At 39.6% G+C, this 14285-nt stretch overlaps 2 protein-coding genes and 1 long non-coding RNA gene across 4 annotated transcripts in view; 1 reads left to right on the forward strand and 2 right to left on the reverse strand.

Annotated features, from left to right (window-relative positions):
- The window catches only part of LOC146371081 (abl interactor 2-like), a 31892-nt gene extending 30960 nt beyond the window's left edge, over positions 1-932 (reverse strand). For both annotated transcript variants that reach the window (XM_084954634.1, XM_084954633.1), the window contains exon 1: positions 715-932. In XM_084954634.1, coding sequence (XP_084810760.1) covers positions 715-831 — 117 coding nt within the window. In that variant the 5' untranslated portion in view covers positions 832-932. The remainder of the gene's footprint in view (positions 1-714) is intronic.
- LOC146371082 (uncharacterized) lies at positions 917-9752 on the forward strand. The gene is made up of 3 exons (XR_014802894.1): positions 917-999; positions 4334-4360; positions 5979-9752. It is a non-coding gene; the product is annotated as an uncharacterized LOC146371082 (long non-coding RNA).
- On the reverse strand, positions 1678-14024 carry LOC146371083 (transmembrane protein 237A-like). Its single transcript, XM_084954635.1, has 11 exons — positions 13649-14024; positions 10545-10626; positions 10317-10445; positions 9837-9942; positions 7279-7433; positions 5981-6101; positions 4857-5048; positions 4332-4405; positions 3182-3269; positions 2418-2539; positions 1678-1762 (listed from the first exon to the last, which is right to left on the reverse strand). Exons 2-11 carry the CDS (start codon positions 10612-10614, stop codon positions 1695-1697), a joined length of 1125 nt encoding a protein of 374 aa, XP_084810761.1. The 5' UTR covers positions 10615-10626; positions 13649-14024; the 3' UTR covers positions 1678-1694.
- Positions 14025-14285: the final 261 nt, after the last annotated feature.

A 14285-nucleotide genomic window follows, 5' to 3' on the forward strand; every position in this document is an offset into this window, starting at 1 on the left:
AATGTTTAGTCAGGACTGAAACTAACAATTATCTTCAGATTCCCTTAATTCTGCCGGTTATCATTTGATGAAAATAAATAAATAAAAACAAACTGTTTATAGATTTTGTTTAAATCATCAGACGAATAGCATTAAAAGTAAATCATAAATCTCAGCAGCGATTTACGGTGCTAGTTATCGGCCACAATCACATACCAGTTAAGCGTCGCGCCAGACTCCCATTAACACATCTCTGCTTACATAAACATCACAAACTTTGCAAGAGACATTTTACTATAAAAACGCAACTCGACAATTAATTCGGCACCCATTCAGTGAACATATTCAAACTTAATTCGGTTAAAGCAAACTTTTAAAACTAACCAAAATCCACCCATCACATTCCCACGGAGTCACGCTCAATCAGAAAACAACAAGGTGCTGCGCAAACCACTTACAAAAGTTGATTTTTCAAGAGTAAAGATGTGTTTGAGGATATTTTTTAAAAAAACGAATTGACCCCGACAACCTTCCTATTCAGGCATCAGCGGGTCAGTGTTTGCATTGAATTCGCTGTGACTTTTCCCCTTTACATAAAAGCCACGGGTAACATAACGGAATCTGGCACGGTCATTCCATCACTCCTCTATCCAAACCGCCTACTCCCAACTGACATTACCTCGATGTGTCATTTCACCCAACTTATACACTTGCTGCTTAAATATGAGCATGTACCTGGACATAGTTGCTTTCGCAGTACTCCGCGACTCTTTCCAGGTTGGTAAAACTGTCCAACAACGCTCTTCGTCCCGCAGGAATTTCCTCCTCCAGCAGCATCTGCAGCTCCGCCATTTTTACATGGCTTTTACTACACGGCTGCAGCGCGCGCTGAATGGATGGATCCTAGCGCCTTCAGGGGCTGTGCGGAAATCTCATTATTGTGATGGCATGAAGAAAAGTGAGCGAGTGGGAGTGCTCTGAGGGACTACCAGGCACAAGTGTAGAGCCTACAGTCGTAAGGTGGGGTCATGCTATTGTTTCGTTTGACTGTTTAACCTTCTTTTTAGGGAATGTTAATCAAAGTCACGCAAAACTGTTATGAAATACATGCAGGAGGTGATGCAAATGATGATGGCAAAAGAGGCAAAAAGAGCTCGGAAATATTACAATGACTTATAAAACAGCTACAAACAAACAAGGCACACAAAATGACATCAAACGGATACACAAAAGGATGGCTACAGATACATCCAAAGACATGCAAAGTGACTTCCCAATTACAACACACAGCATAAAAAAAATGCTGTTGTGTATACAAATTGGTACAGGCAAAATGGGTAAAATGACCACAAACAGAAAACACAGAAAGACACAAAAACTACAAAGTGATGAGAACACAAAACACAACAGACACACAAAATGACTTCACAGACAAAACTGCTAAAAGGTGCAAACGACCGTAAGCAAAAATAGAGGAATGAAAATAATACAAACAACATTTACAAGTGGAGTACAAACACCAGAAAGTATTTTATGCTCTTCTGGCGCTTATTCCCCTGCAGAAGTATCAACCACCTATCACCATATAGCCTTTATTAGTTTATTTGCAAAATCAGTTCAAACACAAAGCTACATTATACAAAAACATAAATGAAATTAGTAAAACAGACTTGGAGTCAAAGACAGAGACAAAGACACAGTGAGAGAGAAGGTTTTCAGGCCGGAATCTCCAGGTTCTCATCTCCTCTCGGGTATCCCTCCACTTCCATTGTCATCAAAAACTCTGCAAAAGGAAATCCAGACCATCAGCTTACATTTCTACAAAGCGCACACACACTGGCTTGATGACATGTGAATGTCTGCCTCGTGTTTTTAGGGTTTGAACATGTTTCACTTTGCTTCTATCTAGTGGTGATGTAAAGAATGACACCTGGAACACAGCAATGCATCAAAAGTATTACTTTTATACAGCTACATTTAAATGAAAAAAAAGGAAAAAAAAGTGACGTGTCATTAATCCTTCAGGCTACCTGGTGTATTTGGAGTCCAGGAGACTCCATGTGCGTGTGCTGTGTGGCCAAAACACCTGGCAAATCCTACAGAAGCCTTTTACGATTTCTGTTATTGTAGTTTTATTACCATCTTTTTAGTTTATTTCACTGTTTCCAAAGGATTTGAAGTATCATTAATGTTTCCTGTTTGCTCAAGAAGGTGTCCCCAAAGTTAAGTAACATCCCTCTGTGATTTTTACATTTCATTTTCTATAAAAAAAAGTTTTTGTAGCTTAAAAGGAATACATATTTGTTATGAGCAATAGTGTATTTTTGTACAAGTAATGCAAAAGACCAGAGAACTGTACTTAACTACATTTGGTTACTTTTCATCACTGGATGATGGAATGTCTCAAGTCATATCAGGTTAGTTTTAGCTAAACTTGCCTTCTGTGTAGTCGATGTCCGGTCGTGTGGAGACGACGGCCCAGGCCACGCCCACCAACAGCGCCACCACCAGGTTCACCACAATCCATGGCCGCAGGATCTGCTGCTCTGAACCAGGAGGCCTGCAGGACATGAGGGGTTAAATAGCAGTTATTATTTTACCATTCCATGTCAAGATTGAGTCCTCAGGACTTTTCCAGCCATGGTAAGGAGAAAATAGCAGAACTCTGAGATTCTCCAAGTTAAGTTTAATAAAGGTGCAATGGTGCCTCAGGTCTCAGAGTTGTTTAAAGGAAGATGTTCCTTTTATGTGGAAATGTGTGAATCTTTTCTGGATACTTTTGGTTTTTAAAAGAGTTTTGTTTTTAAATCTGCCATACAATTAAAATGTAAGTATTACTCAATATATAGAAAGATATTCAAATTAGTTTCATCATGGGAAAAAACAACGTTTGACTACAATTGCCTGAAAATGCCTAAAAATGGCTAAAAATAAACTTCTCATACACGTTTAGTGTTCTACTAGAACCACAGAAATACTAATAAAGTATTGTATATAATGTAAATGTAAAACACCTGCTTTTAAACCATCCTGCATCAGATATTTCCTTTTAGCCCTTTAAGCTCCTATCAGTTTTTAAATTCAGTTGCCATGTCAACCTTGAACTTTTTGTGGAAAGTATTGCTTTCATCTGTTTTCCTCTTTGCTTTTCCAAGATCACGCTAAACATGTTGACTTATAAAAAATAAAACAAAAATCTCACCACAGAGTCTCATTGGCAGTGGGATACAGGTTGATGCGATCGCTGGCCATTTGCTGGCTGAGGGACAGGATCAGGGCTATAAAATACACTGAGCACACAAAGAGAGAAGATGTTTGGATACTTACAGGCATTTAAAAAAGAAAGTTTTTTCAGTTTTCTATAAGATCCTGTGAAAAACCAGTAAGAAAATAAAAAATGACCAGGTCCAACATGCCTAGGTTCATAATTCATTAGCTTTAGATCTACCTTAACCAGCCTTACAATGAGTAATTGTTTTCTGAATGACTTTATCAGTCTCTAACATTGTTGTGGAGGAATTTTGGCCCACTCTTCTTTAAACCTTGGATCTTTCAAATTTGTAGGCATTTGTTCATGCGCAGCTCTATGAAGCCCCACAGCATTTAAGTGCGAATGAGGCTTGAATTTGCTGCCAAGCTGGCGATCATTGTTCTTTTACATGACCCAGGGTAAGCCAAATATTACCTGTCAGACAGATGACTTCACTTTTGAATACTTTGATATGCAGAGGCGTTCATGGTTGACTCCATTAGTACAAGGTGTCCAGGTCATGACGCTACAAAACAAGCCCAGCTCAATATCCTTCCACCACTGTGCTTGACAGTTAGTATGAGGTATTTGTGCTGATATGCTGTGTTTGGTTTTCTCTAAACTGTCCTTTGTATTATGGCCAAACATCTCCACTTTGTCTTGCTCCAGAGGTCCTGTGGTTTGTTCACATGTAACTTTGCTAACCCAAGCCGTGCTGCCATGTCCTTTTAAGAGAAAAAGAGGTTTCCTCCTGGCAAACTTTACTTTTACTTCTTAAGTTTGCTAGGAGAACACTGAGATGTAGCTCCTGGTTTTCCTGCAATTTTTAACTGCACAGTCTGACCGTGGGGGGAATTTGGTGCTATGTCCACTCCTGGAAAGAAGACTTTGGAATGACAGACCAGCAAATTGCTAAAGTCTTTATATAATTGAATTAATCAGGTGCATTTGATTAGCAGTACCTGGGTCCTACTTACTCTTGTAATTTCTATGGAGGGAGTAAAGGTGTATCTAGTTTTTTACAGGACTGCATAGTCCTTAACCACATTAAGGCCTTAACATCAACATCGTCATCATTCTGCTTTTGTCTTATCTTACTTACAGAAGGAAGCCAGAGCGACAGGATCCAGGGTGAGGAAGCCTCTTAGGGCCATGGAGGCCTTGGCCAGGTTCACTCTGCAGATGATGCAAAACAGCAAAGCTGTTACTTTTCACCTTCTTATTTATTCAAGTCAACAATCCCTGTCCAGCGGGAATTTGGACAATTATGAGACTATTTCTTTCAATTGCTGGTGGAAATACAGGTCTCCAGTACATGTTTCCACCAAGTGCAGATTCTTAATTTCTTTCAAATTATAAGAGCAGTGAATTTTGGGGATTGTTAGTTTAACATTTGAGATGAACAAAATACAAGAACATTGCAATTAAAACAATAAGAGCTGAAAGATATAATGTAAAAATGCACAAGTTGAATAATTAAAGATTCTTCAAAGATAATTAATATGACATGATAAAGGCCACAAACTGAACCGCACTCCTTTAAGTAGCTTAAACAATGACATGGGTTCCACCTCTGCTTCTCAATGAGACTGCAGAGGTAGACTTCTGAGTTATTAAACTCACAAACCTGTCAAATGCAGACACAGTGCTGATGGCCAGCAGCAGGTAGAGCAGAGACTGAGCTGGGTAGGCCAGCAGGTGGTACTGCTGCAACAGGTTGGGGAGCGTGGTCATCTGCTCGCCCGCTAAGACGTACACAACAATGATGTTCCACACTGCGAAGCCGGCCAGAAAACCGTGGCAGAACAGACCTATCACCCTGCAGGTGGAGATCACACCACAGGACCACGTTAAACTGGTTTCATGGCAGCTACTCGTGCTACTCATTGAAATTGATGTCTTTGTTTCTCTGTGACAAAACAAGAGAAAAGAACTGCTGAATTGGTGTATTTAGGACCACTGCAGTATGGTGGCATAGTATGTGAAATATTTTATATCAGATATACATTCACCAGCCACTTCATTAGTTACACCTTGCTAGTACAGGGTTAGAACCCCTTTTGCCTTCTGAACTTTCTGAATTCTTTGTGGCATTATTCAACAAGGTGGAGGAAACATTCTGGTCCATGATGACATGCTGGTGCACATTTCCTATTCCAGGTGTTCTTTTGGTTTGAGATCTGGTGACTGTGAAGGGTATTTGAATACAATGAACTCATATTTAAGAAACTAGTTTGAGATGATCTGAGCTTTGTGACATTATTGCATTATGCATGTGCATTATTCTGCTGGAAGCAGCCATTGGAATACAGGTGCACTGTGGTGATAAAGCCATGTTTAAATGATGCTTAGTTGGTACTAAAGGGCCCAAAGTTTGCCCACATACCATTACTCCATCATACCCAGCCCAGCCGAACCTTTGATATAAGCAAGGAGGGGTCCATGATTTCAAATTCTGAGCCTGCCAGCCTGTCACTAATACATACTATACTATCATACTCAGACCAGTCTGTCTGGTACTAAGAACCACGCTGCATTCGAAGTCACTTAAATCACTTTTCTTCTTCATTCTGATGCTCAGTCTGAACTTCAGCAGTTATATCTTCAGCATATCTAAATGCATTCATTTGCTGCCATGTGATTGGCTGAGTAGACATGTATAAGATACATAACAGTTTGAAACAGCTGCTGCAGCTAGCTCCTGCCAGTGTTAATGTAACCCATTCTATGTGTATGTGTGTGTCTGCAGACCTGAAGCTGCTGTGGACTCGTATTGCAACATCTCTGGTGGTCCAGAGCTGTCTGGGTTCCATGTAGTCATCCATCAGCTCAGAGCGTCGGAGATGCTCCACTCGCTCTCCCTGAAACCGCCCTGAACACACACACACACACACACACACACACACACACACACACACACACACACACACACACACACACACACACACACACAATTATGTTTCCATCACTTCAATTTTCTGGAGAAAATAATCCTAACCAGATCCAAACCTCAGAATCCAGCCATTGTCTAAGAACATAATAATAAACATTATTGGGAGTTAAGTGAACTTGTTTTTAACATTCGCAGCTTTACATGTTGACCAGTCAAATTGTTCTTTGTCTTGAGCTTTATTGGATGGGGACAGTGAAGATAGACAGATAGAGGAAGACATGCAGCAAACAGCCATAGGTTGGTCTCAAACCCAGGCCTACTGCTCTCTGGCCATACAGCAAATGGTCACCTGCTCACCCACTGAGCTAAACCGGGTGCACCGATCTGACATTTTAAAAAAAAAGTTTACATTTTGAAATCTTGAAGAGCAGCAATGACATAAATGATCATGCGGTCATTTCAGAGCCAGCAGTCAGTTAAGCCATGCAACACCAAGTGCTTGGAGAGTGCCTGAGGAGATTTGCAGGGTCAGATGAGGTCAGCTGCCAGTGACCTACATAGACAAAGCGCCTGATGGATTAAAGAGGCCAGTGGTCTGGCCAGGAAGGTAATCCCTTAATTTTTATTCAAAAAATTAAAAGTAAAACCAACAAACAAAAATTCAAGTAAATTTTATTTTGTGAAATATTACTAAATAATTTATTGGAAAAGTCAAAAAATAAAGGGGGCAGATAGGGCTCAGGAGGTAAAGCTGGGCACCTACTAATCACGAGTGTGTGTCAGTGTTCTGTTAGTTTTTAAACTAACAGAACACTGACACTGTATAGTTTTATTATATATAGAACCATGGTCTTGGAGAAATCATGGTCTTCACTGTGTAATGTACCACTGCACATAGTTGAAATGGCACTAAAGCGACTTGACTTGGCTTGTACTATATAACTGCCAGTCCATTTACCACTGAAATGAAATGTTCACTGGTCATGTCAAGTCATGGTTTCATTTATAGTATTTAAAGGAAGCAGTTTGTAGAGTTTGAAACTTCTAGATGCTTTTCTGCATTTAGCTGTTCACATTCATGGTCAAAAAATGAGAAGGATCATCATCCTGCTGCCACGTCGTGGATTTGATTCTGGTAAATCTGATTCATACTCACGGTTCCTCTCCACAAACACTTTGCCAGCTGGATGGCTGTGTCCGTGCGGGGCTGAGAACAGGGAATGCTGGGGGATGGGCGACTGGGAGTCTGTGACGATATCGTCATCTTCTGCTCCCAGATCATTGCTGGAGTGCTCTGTAGCCTTCGCCTTCCTGCCAGGTGACATTGGGAAGAGGGTTTTGTCACATGGCAGCATCCATTTATCCAGACTGAAATATGTTACTGCTTTTTAATAACTTTGGTTATTATTAGGTGTGGACACATGGACTGACATGAATATGTCAGTCCATATGTGAAAAAACATTGAACCCCAAAACAAAAAAAGTTTTTCATCTCCCCTTTTCTTTTTTGTGAGTTGCCATAGCAACCAGGGACTTTTGCAAGGTGTTAGAAATCCAATGAGTAATTGGAGACAACTGTAATAATCATTATGGCTTTGATTGTGTACGTCTGCATGCTGGGCTTTGTTATCTGGACATTGTTGACTGTTGCTTTAAGCCAAGCTAACACAGCTTTTTGAGCTGATGGTGAGTCCCAGGTGTTTAACCTTAGTGGGGTTATCACCTCAAATGCTTATGACTGCCCTGTCATGTCCTGGATGACTGATAACCTACAAAGACATGCTAGACTATCAGCACATAAAGCTCAGAGACCTCTAAAGGCCAGAGTCTACCAAGAGACGCAAGCTTTTCAAAATAAATGTTTAATTTATGAGTGTAAATGGGAAGTAGGTTTTCCTTTCAAAATCAAATCCTCTATATGTTACACAAACAACTCTTACTTGTGTCTTTTTTGCTCACATTGAAAATAAGGGACAGTGTAATAGGAGATAAGTTGAATAAAAGGTGATAACCTCAGCTGCTAGTTAGCCCCATTAAGCTGCCATCAGGTCCTTTTACCTTCCATTACCTCTTATTACTGTCAAATAGCTCATCTCCATAACGATAGCTCTCATTGGCTCATAACTGATCTAAACAACAGGTGCATTGGCAATTTACTGATTTATAGATATGCTAGTACAAATCCTTTTGTTTGTTTTGTTCTTGTAAACCCTTTTGCTGGGATGGCGTGAAAAATAGAGACACACAAACAAAAAGAATGCAATCATAAAAACATGATTATGAAAAATATTACCATTTTCCGTCTTATTACTGTGACACGTTTCAAAGAAGGTGGCACAGGAACATTTAGCCAGTGTATTACATCTCTTCTTCTTTTAATACATGTGAAAATTAAAGAAATCAGATGCCGTGGTTCTGGAAGCAAAATGTTGACTGCAAGCAGGCCAGTTTAGTACCTCGACTCTTATAGTGTAGAACTATGCTGTTGTAATGTGTGCATATTGTAATCTGGCATTGTTGTGTTGAAACAAGACCATTCTGGGAAAACATTTTGGGGATTTTGATTTTCCATTACCTGTATATAGGAATTTTTACAGGTCACCTTTGCTTTTCAATTCCATATTCATATTTTATAAATTTAAGCTATGAAATGTAGAGGTTTACACATTAACTTGGCAAAGGAAAGATTACTGGTTCAAATCCCCTATGAGGTTACATCAAACAAAAAAATGAGCGTTTAGTGACAAAAGACAGACCAGGAAACACTAACTCCAGGAGTACTGCTTCCATGATATTATCTTGGTAAGTAGCAGTACAATTACAGAAATATCCAAGAGTTATATCTCAGTTTACAAAGGTGTTTCTGAATAAACCACAATACGGCTGGAACAATGTCCTTTTGGCTATAATGCACATGCTACATTTGGAGAAAAAACTGCATATCAGCACAATTACGTCACACCGACTGTCAAGCACTGTGGTAAACTAGGGATGAATTGGGCTTTTTTTGCTGCCACAGGATCTGGACGCCTTGCAATCACTGCGTTGACCATGTACTCCTATCATGCAGCAGGACAACATGCTTTTAGTACAGCAGCAAATATGAAGGAGAATGGACCAGATTTCCTCCAGTGTGAGAGACTGATAAAGTTATGCAGAAAATGATTACTTTAAGTTATTGCTGCTAAAGAGGTTTTCCTTTCGACTGTTGCTAAGTGCTCATTCATAGGGAGTTGTGTGACTATTCAAGCTTTCTCTGTAATATTGTAGGTCTTTATCTAACAATATAACACATCTTTGGGCAGCTGTTTTTATGATTTGGCACTATATAAATAAAACTCCGCTGAACTGAATTGAATTGCATTGAACTGAAATTTGTTTTACAAGCTACTGAATCATTGGTTGTGTTTTGCTTATAACCAAAGTCCTATGAAAACATTCTTTTTCATATTACTGCACAGTGACTAAGTTTAACTTTTGACATCCCTTCAGCTAAAGCTAACTGCCACAGTTCACTAATATTTGCTGATCTTTGACCATAGTTAATGCTGCTGCTTGTACTTTCCTAATTTGATTCCTGACTGTCACAAATGACGAGTGAACTCTTTACTGAATAAAAAACTGAACGGATTAGTTCTTTGGATGCATTTTTCCTTCAGTGATGGTTTTCCATCTAGCTCAAATATGAGGATCTGACCTAATGCTGGTACTCACCTCTTCCTTTTTGTCCTCCTGGTTACAGCGACATTCATTTCTTCTCCATCTATCACTGATTCAGCAATGTTGCCATTTGGCATATCAGCATGCTCTGTTTCGTGCTCTGACAAAGAAATATATGATGTGAAAGCTTTAAAGGTCACAGTTGTCAATCATGATTGTTAGCTGAGGCCCTTTATTTTTTTTAATCTCGCTTGTTGTCATGCAGCCCATCATCTAACATCTAATTTATTCTGTGCCTTTAGAACTCCCACTGCCTCTATGACAATTACAGGAAAACTGGCATATGTAATAAGAAACAGAATGGGTGTAAAGTACATGTAAAAAAAAATCATGCAAATTCTGATCAAACAGACTGAAAGAAAGAATTAGAAATTCAGACGTACTTTTTGTCTTCTGTATAGAATTAGTATTGCCTCTGGATTTGGGTCACAACATTTTACACATAGGTGTTAAAGCTAGTAAAGGTTTTGTTACCAACTGTAGGTGCCTTCTTCTTCTTCTTTTTCTTCTGTGGTGCTAGATCCTGTGGCTCTGGGGTCAAAGGGTCTCTACTGTCAGAATGGCTCCTGTTGATCACTTCCTCCATCTCCACATCCAGGGCGACTAGAACAGAACAAAAGAGAAGAAGACAAAATAAAAATACTGGATGATAGAATACATTTTCATTTAAACTACAGGTAGTAGTGACTTTCACTCCCTCACCTTCTCCCTGCTCTTCCTCATCAACAACCTCTTTCTTCACCTTCTTTTTCTTGTTCTTGACAGCTGGCATTGTGTCGTTTTTCTGTAAGGAGAACAAAGAGAAATACAGAAAAAGTCTTTATAAAATCAATCACAAATCTCTCTCAGTGTCTCACAGAATATCTCCCTTTAGAAAGTAATTCAGGTCAGTTAATTCATGTTAATGAGGATATTGAGGTGACTAGTGGTGATGCCAGTTTGAGATAAATGGATTAGGCTGAAGCTCTGAGGACAGGTGGTTAAGAAGCACACCATAAAGCACAAAGCACATGGTTTGGTGAAGAGCACCATTAGTAACACACTACACTGTAATGGACTGAAATCTTGGGGCATCTGCAAAGTCCCTATGCTTAAGAAGGCACATCTAAATGATTCATAGAAGGCTTGAAATAAAGTGCTCTGGTCAAAAGAAACCAAAATCGAGCTCTCTGGCAGGAAGAGGAATGCTGATCATGATCCAGAAAACATCATCCCAGCAGTTAAGCATGGAGGTGGAAACTATATGCTTTGGACTGTTTAGCTGCTGAGGGTAAAAGACGATTTCACTGCATCAAGGGTCACTGGATGGGGTCACGTGAGGTAAAATCAAGGACAAGAAGAAGTACATTAAGATCATGGAGTGATGTAGCCAGTCTCCTAACCTCAGTCAGGAGAAATGTGTGGAAGCAGCTGACACTTGGAAGTTGCCGAGCAGCAGCAAAAGAAACCTAACAGATTTTGAGTTTCTGTAAAGAGGAGTGGGCCAAAATCCATCCTGAGATGTGTGCAGACCTGGTGACCAACTGCAAAAAACATGGTATTGTTGTGCTTTCCAACAATGGTTTCTCCACCAAATACAACGTTATGTTTGGCTTGAGGATCAAATAATTATTTTCCCCACTGTAAGTTTAATTAGCCCAACTGAGAATCAAACATAGCGTTTTGTCCTACCTGCCCAATGAATGGAGACACTTTAGGCAATATATTTATGCACCACTCCTAAGGCCTAAACAAAAAGTGCTTGAGTAAAATTGAGAGGATCAGTGACTAGATTACAAAAACGTATACACAGTGACTTTGAAGTACCACAGAGCAAATGCAGTGCTGTGCAGTAATGTCATAATTTTGCATTTAACTTCCTGTCTATGAAGAAAGGTGTTGGTGGGTTAAAAACATCCATCATCAAAAATAAAACATCAGTAGCTTGTGCTCACAATGCATTTGAGCAAACTTTCGAACACGTTATCATCTAACATTTAAATGAAGGAATGATAGATGTGGAAAAAATGAGAGAAGTTGTGTTGTAGTAACCTGAGAAACACTGTCAGGTTTAGCAGCTCTAATCACATTCAATATCAGCTACATGTTACTGGTATTAATCTGGCACTGACTGGTTGAAATGTGCTGGTATTTGACTTTTAATGTATTCATATAATTTCTGATGTCAGAACAAAATGTGTCTCTGTGGGTTGTTAAAAATACATGTTAATATAATTTTGACCACATTCAAGACATGTTATAGACTTATTAAATCTCTGGGTAAAATGAATGAATGAATGAATTCATGAGCATAAATCAGCTTGTAATCCTGAAGAACAGCAAATTGGTTTCAGTGTAACTGCAATTGGCTGGTTAATTGTGGTAACTGATGTTATCTCTAAAATTTTTCCATATCTCTAAAATTAGAAACTTTATGTCTCAGCGTGATTGTGAAAAAACTAGTTCATGCATTTATTACGTCTAGGCTGGACTACTGTAATCTATTATTATTGCTCTGTTGTAGAAACTCCCTGAAAATCCTTTGGTTGATCCAAAATGCTTCAGTGAGAGTATTGACAGGGACTAGAAAGAGAGAGCAATATTCTCCTATAATGGACACTGCAATAAGACCAGGTTGGTGGGAGCTTCCAATCACTTTTTCCCACTCACTGTGTGTTTATACACCTCTCTGCATTCAATCATTAGTTATTCTCTTCTTCATCTTGTTTCCCTCCCGTCGACCCCAACTAGTTGTAGCAGATAGCTGCTCCTCCATGAGCCTGGTTCTGCCGGAGGTTTCTTCCTGTTAAGGAAGGACGTTTTTCCTTTCCACGCCAAGTGGTTGCTCAAAGAGAGTTACTTGATTATTGGGGTTTTGTCTGTAGTATTGTAGGGTCTATGATCCCTCCTTCATTTGTTGTCACATATGATCCTATTTATAACATCTATAGATCACTTGTATGATGATCTTTTAACATTGTTTTTACTTTTATAAACATTTCTTATTTGAGGTGTGCTTTTCTGCAGATATACTGCAGAATTGGAAATTTACTGTGTTCTGATAGTCTGGCGCCCTGAGGTGGCCGTTGTTGTGATTTGGCACTATATCAATAAAACTTAATTAAACTTATTAAACTAGTAAATGCACTGGGAAGTATTCTAAATTTACTAAATTAAGGGCACTTTAGTCTACTTTCTAATTTGTTATGGCAGCGCTCTCCATAATTTACTGTGCTATTGAACTGATTAACTGATTTATGGATGAGTGCTTCACATTTGTACTTAATTTTATGCATTTTTCAAGTATTTTTTCAAGTGTGAACAGATCACATGCTTTGTGTCAATTTGGGACACAATGGAAAGGGCACTGGTGATGAGACTAACCATCAGGGTGGCAGCGCCAAATCACAACAACAGTTGCCTCAAGGAGCTTTATATTGTAAGGTAGACCCTACAATATTACATAAAGAGAAAAACCCAACAATCATATGGCCCCCTATGAGCAAGCACTTTGGCAACAGTGGGAAGGAAAAACTCCCTTTTAACAGGAAGAAACCTCCAGCAGAACCAGGCTCAGGGAGGGGCGGCCATCTGCTGCGACCAGTTGGGGTGAGAGAAGAAAGGGTAAATGCAGTGGCCTGGGTTTGAGTCCTACCTGAGGCCCCTCTCTGTGTCCTACAGCATTTTCACAAAATGAGCTTTGGAAGCCAGACTTTCTTAAAAATAGAATAGATATTAGCCTAATAAATGTAACAACTTTGACTCAACCCTCAGTAAAAGTTTTGTAAGTGTACAGAATAATCATTTTAGCGTGTATCTGTCCTTACCTGTGCAGCTGAGTGTGTCTGTGGCTGTGCAGAGGAAACACCACAGACCGTCCTCGTCTGTGTCTGACCTTATCCAGCTGAAGGAAAGCTTCTCAGTAAAAACTCCTCTCTCCTAATTTAAAAGAGGAAATAAAAGACGAGAAGGTGGGGCGAAGCAGGAAGAAGACATAGAGAAGGCAGCTCGCCCGGCTTTGAGACTTGTCTTAGGGTTTAGAGTGACAGGTGGATCATGTGCTGAGCTGTGCTTTGTGGTTGGCGGATCAGTTGTGATGTCACCTGCTGGCTGCACTTCAAATAAGCCATGGATGCTGATAATCTCTCAGTTGTTCTCTCGGGAGATCCAATCACTGGTTACTCTGCAGCTCAGGCATCACGAAAAAGAACCAGGTCCAACTCTTCTCCGCCCTGTACCTTGATACACATATTCCCATCTGATATTAAAACACAGAGTAAATTTTGTAGCACAATAGGAAGGTTTTAGGGATACTTGTTGAGGCATAAGGTTCTTGTGGTTGATAGAGTAGCTGGGCAACTTGATGGAAGATTGGTTATGCATACTGCACATCATTCCCTTGCTCTTTCCCCCCAAATATCCTGTCTAATTCTGGACATATCAACAATTAATACATAAAAGAAA

The sequence above is a fragment of the Perissodus microlepis genome, chromosome 16, assembly GCF_051167445.1.
Source record: "Perissodus microlepis isolate ML-2025 ecotype Zambia chromosome 16, ASM5116744v1, whole genome shotgun sequence".
In the NCBI taxonomy this organism is placed as follows: Eukaryota; Metazoa; Chordata; class Actinopteri; order Cichliformes; family Cichlidae; genus Perissodus; species Perissodus microlepis.